Source organism: Procambarus clarkii, chromosome 11 (assembly GCF_040958095.1).
Source record: "Procambarus clarkii isolate CNS0578487 chromosome 11, FALCON_Pclarkii_2.0, whole genome shotgun sequence".
In the NCBI taxonomy this organism is placed as follows: domain Eukaryota; kingdom Metazoa; phylum Arthropoda; class Malacostraca; order Decapoda; family Cambaridae; genus Procambarus; species Procambarus clarkii.
Genome location: NC_091160.1, coordinates 39222559 through 39235020, shown reverse-complemented (window position 1 = coordinate 39235020; position 12462 = coordinate 39222559). Strand labels below are relative to the sequence as shown.

Here is a 12462-nt window from a genome sequence, read left to right as displayed (position 1 = left end):
GTACATTTGATTGTGTTTTGTACTCTGTATTATGTTTAAGGTCCTCATTTTTACCGTACCTGAGTACCTGGAATTTATCACTGTTAAACATCATGTTATTTTCTGATGCCCAGTCGAAAACTTTGTTAATATCAGCTTGAAGTTTTTCAATGTCCTCAGCCGAGGTAATTTTCATACTGATTTTTGTGTCATCTGCAAAGGATGATACGAAGCTGTGACTTGTATTTTTGTCTATATCTGATATGAGAATAAGGAAAAGCAGCGGTGCAAGGACTGTACCCTGAGGTACAGAGCTTTTCACTGCACTTGGACTAGATTTTATATGGTTGACAGTTACTCGCTGAGTCCTGTTTGACAGAAAACTGAGTATCCACCGTCCTACTTTACCGGTTATTCCCATTGACTTCATTTTGTGTGCTTTCTCAGACATTCTCATAGCATCTTCCAAAGGCAGCCAGTTACTGGCCTTGGCAATCCTTTTGTTGATCTGTGCGTCTGTGTTCACTGCTCTTGAGAGAATGGTGCCAAGATAGGTGAAGTTGTCAACTACCTGCAGATTATACCCCTTGACAGTGAAGTGTAGTTCCTGGTAGGGTATTCCAGGCGTGGGTTGGTACATGTCTTTTTGGCACTGATGATGAGACTGAAGTTGTCACAGGCTTATGAGAAGAAGTCAATTTCATGGTGCATCATTTGCTCTGTGCTGGCATATCTGGGAGAAGGAAGAAGAGAAGAAATTTGCCTTCCAATCTCATAGCTTACAATCAATCAGATGTCAATGCCTAGAGCATGGATGCATCGATTATGTCTTGTTGTGGGTGAGAAGGCCAACCAGTGTGCTGGTGACGATGAGGTTGTGCATAACAGAAGGCCATTGCTGTTGCACTTAGTGCCAGCCAGGTCTTCCAATGATCCCATCCCAGGTCTGGAAATATGTCCCTACTCTGGTGTTGAAGACCCCAAAAATAATAAGCTTCTCTGATTTTGGGACTACTGCAATAAGGTTGTCAAGTTTGAGTTCCACATACAATTTTTTTTTTTTTTTTTGTCATCTGGGTTACCTGGTTACCTGGGGTTCTGAGAGTTCTTCTACTCCCCAAGTCTGGCCCGAGGCCAAGCTTGACTCGTGAGAGTTTGGTCCTTTGGTCCACCAGGCTGTTGCTTGCAGCGACCCACAAGCCCACATATCCACCACAGCCCGGTTCATCCCGCACTCCTTTGAGGAAATTATCTAGTTTTCTCTTGAAGATGGGTTGGTCATGGTTGGGGCACATGCACCAACATACCCTCCCCGTCTCCCTTATCCCAACATTACCTCTCCATCTCCCTCCCTCCAAAAGACCCTCCTTGCCTCCCTCCCCCGTCTCCTCACCCCCACATGTCTGGGCTCGCCATGTTCACCTCACCAACACCCTCCTCTTGTCCGCCCCCATGTGACATGTGCATGCATGCGCATTTCTGTATCTAAATACTGTATAGATAATCTGTATAGATAATACTGTATAGATAAGCACATAGCAACTTAATATTCCCCCATTTGTCTATGACTTCTTAATTTTTGTATTTCTTAGATTTGTATATGTATGTCATGTTTTGAGAGTTGCAGCATATTATCTAGTATATAATATATAATTATGATGATCATTCTGATGACAGAACTTTCAAAGGATACCTGATCAACCAGGCTGTGACTCATATCAGGCTGCAAGCAGCCTGGTTGATCAAATCAGCAATTAGGCAGCCTGGTCAGACCAGGCTGCGAGGACAATGACCCCCGAAATCGTCAATAGAAAGGTAGGTAGCATAAGGTAATAATTATTACTTTTTATTCTTGTGTATATGAATTATACATGTGCTTCTAATTTTGTAAAAAAAAAAAAAAAGTAAATTATAAATGAACAGTTTTTTTAATTTAAATAATTTGACACTTCAAGGTTGATATTTATATGTTTATTTAAACAGATGTTGGATGATCACTAGAATGAAAGTAAATAAAAAATCATTATTGTTCTAGCAATCTTTTCAACAACAAAATTGTTAAGTTCATACAATACAGGACTGACATGTAGGATTATTATCCACATTTTATTTTGCTTATTTAAATTTTATTTGTCGATGAAGGATTTACACGTTTATTTTACTATAGTTGTCCTAATTAAATAAATGATTCTTATCTCTTACATGCATTAATAAGTCACTGGACACTGGGCCAGTTCTAACACGGTGCAATACTTGTGAAGCTTAATTTGATACCTAAATCTTTCTCAGTTTGTCTAATGTAGGATTTACCAACAAAATTATTAGGTCTCAAGTTTGGCATAATATATGGAATTAGTATAATATTTTCTGTATTTTCAACACGTGATGTGACCCAATTCCTGACCTCACAGTCATACCTAGGAGCCAGTTAACTAACAACCTGAATTTCCTCAGTCACATTTTTTGTCTTACAGACTGAAGGATATTTCATTACCAACATTAACAATTTGAACCAAAATATAGTAGTCACGTATGTTAGATATGCCTTTTATGAAAAGACTGCCTAACATAAGTAAAACTAGATCCAAATAAATTAGTAAATTTGATATTTTCTTAATTAAAATAAATTTGATTTTGCAATTACAAAAAATAAATAACTTGGCTTTGGCTGATAGGTAAACTGGATCCTGCTTACAAGACCAAGTAGTAGTGTGGTGCTAGACTAGTACAATTTTTAACTATCAACAATTGTCTTTTGGTCATTTGATGTTGTAATTAACTAGCATCCAGGGGAACTGGGAAACAAACCCATAAACAGATATTGAAACATGAAGAACAAATACCGACAGCCTCTCCTGCCACAGAGTAATTTTAAATGCAAATTTAATTGTGTATACCAGTCAAGGAAAATAGATAAGTATACATTTTTATTTAAAAAGTCTGAGAGTAGTATGCAAAGTGCATTCTGTGGACGTGATCCTTTAAATGACCCTTTCGTGTACATCGGTGTGGACAGTATGGGCATGCAAACGGTTTTTCCCCAGTGTGTATCCGAAAATGACGTCTCAGGTCCTCAAGTTGTCGGAAATCCTTGTGACAGACCGCACAGTTGTACTTCGTCTTATGTCTGCATTTAGCAAGTGCTGAACCACCGTGTACAGCCAGCTCTCTGCCTCCGCCCACATAGCCCTGCCCCACCTGCGATACCAAGAAAAAGGATGTTGGTGTGGATGGTCTTCACCATTTGTAACAACGAATTAAATATTCCCAAAACAAATCCATACACATTTTAACGGATCATCCAAAAAAATGCATAAACTTGATCTTACTATATAACCTCAATGAAGAGGTTAAGAAACTTTTCCGATTCTGTATTTCTACTCAGGGGAAAACAACAAAACAGTAATCACCCGCAGTTTACACAATACTTATGTCATATTTAGTGCTTAACCACCGCACTGCACACCTGTTTTTTGGGCAAAAACTTCATAGTGCAATTTGTCAAGGACATACTATTGTTGTTTTTATAAATGTTCAAGTAAAGTTAATGTCAAAATGTTTCCAAACTCAACCATTTTCATTCCAAAACACAAAGTGATGAAAACATTAAAAAACATTAAATGTAACCCAATTAAAAAACTCAAGAGCACCTTTGGGCGCTGTGCACAGTAGTGTTAACCCTTAACCCAGAATAAAATGTTATGAATCTTTATCCGGAGGCCAATTCTTTAAAGAGATTTTAACAAGAACTTCCACATATGCGCAAAGCACGCAGTACGTAAACAGTTGACGGTTCAGGTAACAAAGATGCCATCATGTTCAAGAAAAAGTAGTAGTCAAAGACTATACAAATACTGCAACCTAAATGAATTTTTGATGTGTTGTCATGGCATACAGAGCAGTGATGCTAATATTGTCATGGCATACAAAGCAGTGATGCTAATATTGTCATGGCATACAGAGCAGTGATGCTAATAGTCATGGCATACAGAGCACTGATGCTAATGTTGTCATGGCATACAGAGCAGTGATGCTAATATTGTCATGGCATACAGAGTAGTGATGCTAATATTGCCATGGCATACAGAGCAGTGATGCTAATGTTGTCATGGCATACAGAGCAGTGATGCAAAATTTATACGCAGTCCCATAAATTATATTTAGTAATTCAAAAAGTAACAAGAGTAAGCCTAAAATCCAAGATCTGCTGGGTGACTACGTCCCTTTGTTTACTATTAATCACATTTTAAAAATATGAATCTTATAGTTGAGAAAGGGGGACAAATTGTCACACTATGTAGATACTATACTTCATCAATTTTATTTATATTAAAGTTCAATCCTTATGATAACCCAACCCTAATGGGACCTGGTGATTACTCTAAAATGGATAATTGGATGAACTACAGTTATATTGATTAAGAATTTACATTTTCTGTTTAACGTTAAAAAAAAAAGCAAAAGTTTGTTCTAAGACTGCTTGTCATTTACTGTACCTCGATTATCTATATTGTACCGTACTACAGGATTACAGTAATGGACATACCAAAAGGAAAATACTATTGTTAATGATAAAAGTAATTTAGCAAGGGAAACTCTCACCAATACAAAAGCTAAACAAGTCAAGCCTGGGCTCGGGCCGGGCTTGGGGAGTAGAAGAACTCCCAGAACCCCATCAACTAGGTATCAACCAGGTATCTAAAAGTACCCGGCAGACAGTTGATATGGTGTAAAATAGAAAACCAAGTGCCAGTGCTGCACGAATGTTAAAAAGCCAAAATGTAATAGAACTGACATTACAGTACAATATATTGGAGATTAAATGCCTGGTGATGACAGTAAAGCATCACCCTTCTATTATGTGTCACTATGCAAGTCAGCAAGTTCTTGGCACTCAAGCCCAGTAATGCTCGGCACTCGCACACAAGACACTAAGCATCGCCCCTCCCCAAGTCACTTCTATATCATCACTTTCACCCAAAAAACTCAAAACTCAAGATAATATATTTATTGCACGCTAAATTTCTTCAATGTCTTTATTGGTAGAACACTGGTTTAACTATGTTATTGGCCTAATGTTACAAAGGAATGAAACAGAAAGGCAAGGTATGTAATTTTTTTTTATAAAATTTCATTTATAACCTAAATAAAACCACGCTTTTATTAAATCGGTGCTAAATACATTTAAATTGTGTGCACGATAAAAAAAAATTAAAAATTAAAGTCCGATAAATTTGACCAATTATATCTCCTACCAATAGACCCGCCAACAGATTCCTTTGCTTAAATTTTCTTACTCGACTCTCTCTAATTTTAAATAACACTTCCACTTGGAAAATATTTGAGGGACTGATTCCAAATTTGTACATGGAAATGACACCACAAGAGACCACGGGACATGGCAGGATGTGCAAAATAGCCCCATTGAAAAGCAGAGGTGCAATAGGTATGCTGAGAGAGAACTCAATCTACATCAAGATCTCAAGACTTTTCAAAGCTGCTTCTACACATACAGGGGCATAACTGGCTGACCTCTCACAATGTTCAGGAGAGAACTTTGTAAATACTTACAAAGGATACCGGATCAACCAGGCTGTGAGCAGCCACATCCAACAGCCTGGTTGACCAGACCACCAACCAGGAGGCCTGGTCAGACCAGGCTGCAGGGGCAGTTATCCCCAGAACCAACAAGTACTCATAAACATGTATCCCTTTAATTTGGCAAATTAACACTTTCGCTATCCCGGCATGTGCGCTGCAAACTTAGAGGTCACTCTCCCGGCGTGTGGGCGAGCGGGCAAGTGTGCAGGCGAGCACTCAGTGACACCGAAATGTGTATACTCGTTTCAGCTTTCTCACCTTAATTCTCGTGCTACGTCGTTTGTTTTGGTATCATTGTGTTCGCAATAGAATTCCCTACATGTGTATATGCATATAATGTCCAAAAAGCCTGGTGTGACTCCCCACAGCAAAGCCTAAAATTGGCAAAAGTTACCAGTGAGTGCTCAAAATCAGTAAAATGTGTATACTCGTTTCAGTCTTGTCACCCTAATTCTCGTGCTACGTCGTTCATTTTGGTATCATTGTGTTCGCAATTAAATTCCCTGCAGATGAATATGCATATAATGTCCAAAAGCCTGGTGTGACTCCCCACAGCAAAGCCTAAAGTCACCTGTGAACGAGCACCAATTTGCACACAGCGGCCTAATGTCTTTACTCGTTCAGTTTGATAACCTCAATTTTCGTCTTGCGTCTTTCATTTTGTATCAAATTGTTCGCAATATAAAGGGGTGTATTTTAAAACTAGTCCCGCAATAATATAGCAATAACTGGAATTTTAATAAATATTTAAGTTTGGATGCTCATCATCACAAAATTATTTATATACTGTATTTTCAGTGTTCTGACATAAATTTTCATGTTACATCTTTAATTTTGGTATCAAATTGTTCGCAATTAAAAGACGCACATTTTAAAACTAGTTCCATAATAATAGCACAATAAATAGAATTTTAACAAATATTTTAAAATTTTGCAAACAAAAATGTAATTATAATCTTTCAAGTGTTCTGACATCAAGTTTCATGTTACTTCTTTCATTTTTGTATCAAATTGTGCGCAATTTAAAGGTGCTCATTTTGAACCTATCCCCCCAAAAAATTGAATTTTATACAAATATTTTATTGTTGGACACAAATGATGTCACTAGATAGGATTTGGCAGAAAAATTGGGGATGCATTGTGTGTCACGAGATAGGGAAAGTGTTAATTTAATTAGTTTTTTAAATGCAAACCAAAGTACTGTACAGTATATTTACTCACTGCCATGCTTAATAAATCTTGCCAGTTAACAATTCAAATCTAAAAATGTTTAAACAATACTACACTCAGCCTATTATCTAGAATACAAAGTTATTCTTTGGTATCATTACAATCGCTCATAAATATAAACTTCTATATCGGTCATAAAAGGAACTCTACAGAGGTGGAGGTCAGCCTTTACAGCCATTTATGTGGATACTTCATATTATACTGTAACTTGATTCTTGAGGTTATCTTGAGATGATTTCGGGGCTTTAGTGTCCCCGCGGCCCGGTCCTCGACCAGGCCTCCACCCCCAGGAAGCAGCCCATGACAGCTGACTAACACCCAGGTACCTATTTTACTGCTAGGTAACAGGGGGCATAGGGTGAAAGAAACTCTGCCCATTGTTTCTCGCCGGCGCCTGGGATCGAACCCAGGACCACAGGATCACAAGTCCAGCATGCTGTCCGCTCGGCTCCCTGCGTCAATCAGCATCAACTGCATCAATGTATCGATATTCACTTATTTCCCGCACTGCCTTAACGTTTTAGTTCAAGTGTGCTCTTGAGAATACATTATATAACACATGTTCAATGACTATTTAAGTCTTGATATGCATCATACAATTTTATTTCAGAGCTCCATACATACATGAAAATACCAAATAGCTACTGTAATTCCTGAATTTATGTCTCACTCAATATTGTCCAACAAACTACAACACCTAGCTAAATCCCGTCCCTTCTTACCAAATTTACACAAAAGCACACAAAAAACTTAAGTTACATGTTGTTCTGTTCATTAATTTTCCAACAATTACTAGAATAATTTTATTTTACAACAAATTTCCTAGAGAACCAAGCAGTGAACTTATGTTCCATGTTATGATTAACTTATCTAACAAAATTAATTAAACCTAAACTGAAGTACTGTTGTGTCAGCAATAATATTCCAACAATTTATAAACCAAAGTTTCTGTTCATCACTTCAAAGACCTAGTAGAACCCATAATTATTGCACTATTTTAAGCCCTATTTACAGCCAAATTTAGGATCTGTGATGTCTTTCCGAATTAATCGTTGACCTATAATTTTACTGTAATCCTGACAATGTCTCCTTTTGATATGGTCTTTAAGGTTTCCATTGCGTGAACACCTGTGTTCACAATAAGGGCAAGCATATGGCTTCTCGCCTGTGTGTGTCCGAACGTGTCTTCTGAGATCTTCGATTTGACGTAGGGCCTTGCCACAATATGGGCAGTAATACTTGGCTAAATACCTGAAGTTGGCACCCACAGCACCACCACCATGACCAGCCATTTCTCTGCCATCGCCCACGATTCCCTGACCTACCTGCGATACCAAGAAAAGTCATATTGGTGGGGGTAGGATACCAATATTTAATGTAGTCACTATACGCAGCCCCTACCATGAACAAATAAAATGGGACACAGTACTTGACTGGCTTCTGACAATTGAGAGATGGGCACAACTTTCACATTTCATAGGAAAGTTCTACTGTACAAATATCTTAAAACAATTAGTCACTTTAAATGTTTTAAAAGGAGTTAATGTATGATGCCCAATACAGGACTAGAACTATTGAGTGAGCAAGGTGTCTTAGACGTAATTAAAATATCTATATACACTTTCCTTTAATTTCTTAACTTTTCTAAATAAAGCTAAGTAAAAGTAGTCATTTCATTTCTTGGGTCTCACATCAGGAGCAATGGAAAATGTGCTGTCCATCGATAACTTGCTTAAAGAACTTCCAAAACAGCGTAAATGGCAGACCTACTGATATTTCAATGCTAGCAGATTTGGAATTCTAAGGTACTTCCTAAGTGTTCAAGTCCAAGTATGTTTATTGAGATAAGAAAGAAATACATCTCAAAGGGATAGAGTAGCTTAGGCTATTTCTACCCCCCTACTTCCTAAGTACTTTAAAGTACATACTGTATATTGCTTTCATTAATTTGGCAAAAGCCTTGTCTTTGCAGATCCTTAGTAATTTCCATTAGTAACTTTCTGTAAGTCACATTACACCAAACTCTCACTGCCTAGTCTTTAAGGCAGAATTATTAAAATAGTATTCACAAAAGTATCCTCCTGATTAAACATGCAAGTTCACGGGGCCAGCTTATTAGAAGGAAAAAATGAGCAAATTAAGCTTTAATCCTAATGCATGTCATGCTACCTTCTTCCTGTACTGCAATTATTACCTTCTATCAACAAATCTTAGTAAGGTCTTCTCTGGGCTGTCCCTCGCCCAGGAATTTTTCCTGTAAGATTGTGCCTCCTCTTAACATGGTCTTTTAAATGACCTAACTGAGTGCTGCGATGATCACAATATGGACAAGCGTAAGGTTTCTCCCCAGTATGTATCCTCAAGTGCCTCCTGAGGTCTTCAAGCTGCCGAAAATTCTTGCCACAGACTGTGCAGTAGTACTTGGCAAGAATCCCGAGGTCAGACCAAGCAGCATGATTGCCTACGAACTTTTCTCTTCCACTGCTCACCGAGCCCTGTCCCACCTGCGATACCAAGAAAAGTATTGAAAGAGAGGGGTATACCTGGCACTTTTTGAATGAACTGTTCCTTAGTACAATAAATTAATTCTACCCCTAAATTATGTCTGGGCTGACATTTATTCTACATGTCTAAACTGCTAACCCTCACTCCCCACTGCAGTCTTATTAGAAAAGCTGGGATGGAATTCCACAACCTTCAGCTGCTTCTCTTAAAATACTAGGCAAGCACAGCACAAAACAAATTAGGCAGGATATGCGACAACAAATAGTAGCTCTGACACAACCACACGAAGCTTGCAAATTTACAGATCTGGAAAGGATTTATCTATTAAGTTCTTTAATAAAAACTTGAATCTAACAAGTGTGACTTATGCTAGTGTTGGCATATAAATTGTGTCAATCAACTTTTCTTAAGTAACATGTTGCTTAAAGATCGAGACTGAAACACCAAGAGTACAGTACAGTATAGAATACAGTATAGAAAATCATAAAACATAAGCAAATCATTGTTGTGCTTTTATTTTGTGTGAAAGAATACATGTAATGAATTTTCATTGAAATGTGAGGTATGGAATAATTATCAGTGAAGGGTTATGATTATGCAAAAGCAGGAAACAGAGGACATAGTGGTTTGACTGTAAGAAAGGCAACAGCTGTGCTATAAACTATACATCATGGTACTGTATATGTATGAGGAATGGACGATGCCAATAAACTGCTTATGAAAGAGATAGGGTTGTTAGAAGATATTATTCAACAAAATTATTACCATAGACACCAAGCATGTCGCTTGTCTCAATCCGTTAGTTAATGTAACATTCATGTCACACAATGATTCACTCTACCACACACTCCTCTACTGGCAACACCGAGGTCGATATACGAAATATTGAAAATACTGTACAGAACACGATTGCTTCCACAACTTTCAAAATTCTCCACCCAAATAAAGCAGCTCAAATATCAAAAGCAATCATGATCAGTGTAAAATAATAAAGCCAATATAACTGTTAACCCCTAACAAGCCAGAAATTTTGTTCACCTTTATAACTGGAAAGGTTTATGTAAAATGTACCTTGCCCTTCATATTACCCACAAAGCTTATTGCGAGTGCAAGAAACATCTGTTAATTAGTCAAGCAGGTTCGAGTGATTGGTTACGATGACTAAAGCATTTAACAGTACTGTACTTATGTTAACCTTAACCTCAAAATCCTCCCAATAAATATCAACACCCTTATGTATCTTAGTCACTTTAACACTGTACAGTACAGTACAAGCTCGGTAAAGTAAAAAAAAAACTCAAAAGTAACTCAGTAATGCGAATTCGGGTAACCCAAATAAATCTGAGTGGGTTTTTTGATTGCTCAACTCTAATGAAAATTTTAGTCAAGCGATTTCTGACGAACAAAAACAGATTTAAAATTGTTTAAATCTTGGACTTCCTAGTAAAATCTTGGCTAACTCTAAAGCCTGGCTTACTAGAATATTGGTGGGCTTCATGTGATTTGGACCATCAAGCATAGACAGTATGTAATTACCTAAGTGTAATTACAGGACGAGAGCTACACTTGTGGTATCCCGTCTTCCCCAGACTCTTTGTCGTATAACGCTTTGAAATTACTGACAGTTTTGGCCTCCACCACCTTCTCACCTAACTTGTTCCAACAGTCTACCACTTTGTTTGCCAAAGTGAATTTTCTTATATTTCTCCGGCAGCTTCGTTTCGTTAGTTTAAATCTATAACCTCTTGTTCTTGAAGTTCCAGGTCTCAGGAATTCTTCCCTATCAATTTTATTGATTCCTGTTACTCTTTTGTACGTAGTTATCACATCGGTTATCTCAAGATAACCTCAAGTTTAGCAGATATGGTATGTGTTTTGTTGTTGCCAGTTCTTAAGTCTCTCTCCAAACACAGATTTCCAATATTTTCAATATTATATTTTCAACAATCTGTTTCAACTGTATACTACGATTAATGTGGCATTTAAATTCACATAACCTCATGTGAATTATTAAAATTATGCACTATTTATAAGGAATAGAATACACAATAATAAAGGCAATTTTTTTATTACAAAAAAAAATCTATTATAAAAGTAAAATTTTAAATTAATTGTTAAATTAATTTCACTAAAATAATGTGACACATGAGCGTGAGACACTTTTCTAATGAAGCCAGGATTGCTTTACTTCCTAACAACCACAAAGTAACTTTGAATGAAGAAACATCATTAAATAATGTCAAATGCAAATTACAGTCATAACAACACACAACCTCATGTTTGAACTAATGGCACGAGTCTCATGCACAACTGACTTTCCAATGCAACATTTCCTTGCAATACAGTGTGTGTTAAAACAGGCAATCACATACACACCCGAAGAGTCAGTTTTAGAAGCCCCCCAATACTAAATTCTCGTCATAAGGCAAAAGTGCCTAAGTGATGTTTCTTTTCGTTTTCATACTTAATGTGGTGACATGTTCTTACACTGTATAAACAACTACTGCATATAAGAAATGTGCACACTACTTCAAAGCACAAATAATGTAACAAAATACTGTATGACCATGGGCATCAGAATTAGAAGATAGGAGAAGGAAGAAAAGAGGGGAGGGAGGGAAGAGGCGGCGGCGGAGGGAGAAGAGATGGAAATTGAAATAAGTTTATGAGGTAAAATACACACAAAGGGATGAGGTAGCTCAGGCTATTCTCACCCTGTTAGAAGAGACGGAGGAAAGAGAAGAGAGGGGGGAAGAGAGGGGGGGGGTGGAGAGGGAGGGGAAGAGAAAGGGGAGAGGCAGAGGAAGAGAGAGAAAATTAAAGAGGGGGAGAAGAGGAGCAGAGAAAGGAAGGGAGCTATCAGGAGAGAGTGCCAAGCCACCACAACTATATAGCACTAGGAAGGGATCACGATAAGGATTTGGGATAGGACAGTGCCCATCAACATGGACAGTCGAGGACTGAGCGCTGACCTGCATGAAGCGAGACAGTCGCTCTACCGTCCAGCCCAAGTGGTTGGATGAGGAGAGAAAAAACGTAGAAGGGAGGGGGGAGTGTGAGTGTTATCAAACAATAAGTCTGCTTAATGCTATTATTGTATTCTTGATTAAATAAATCAGTATAATCATACACTGCTGACCCATTTTG

General features: G+C 37.8%; 1 protein-coding gene across 43 annotated transcripts in view; it reads right to left on the bottom strand.

Moving 5' to 3' along the window:
• Positions 1-12462, bottom strand: part of LOC123758321 (longitudinals lacking protein, isoforms H/M/V) — a 191001-nt gene that overhangs the window by 121970 nt on the left and 56569 nt on the right. For 3 of the 43 annotated variants that reach the window (XM_069322665.1, XM_045742578.2, XM_069322662.1), the window contains one exon: positions 11368-12462. This exon is cut by the window's right edge and continues 862 nt beyond it. The exons of 35 other annotated variants lie outside the window; for them this stretch is intronic. Coding sequence is in view for 5 of the 8 variants with exons in the window: in XM_045742583.2 (XP_045598539.1) it covers positions 7815-8135 (321 nt within the window). In the remaining 3 variants the exon portion in view is untranslated. 5 more of the 43 variants (XM_045742590.2, XM_069322667.1, XM_069322663.1 and 2 more) reach the window with 5 other exon arrangements.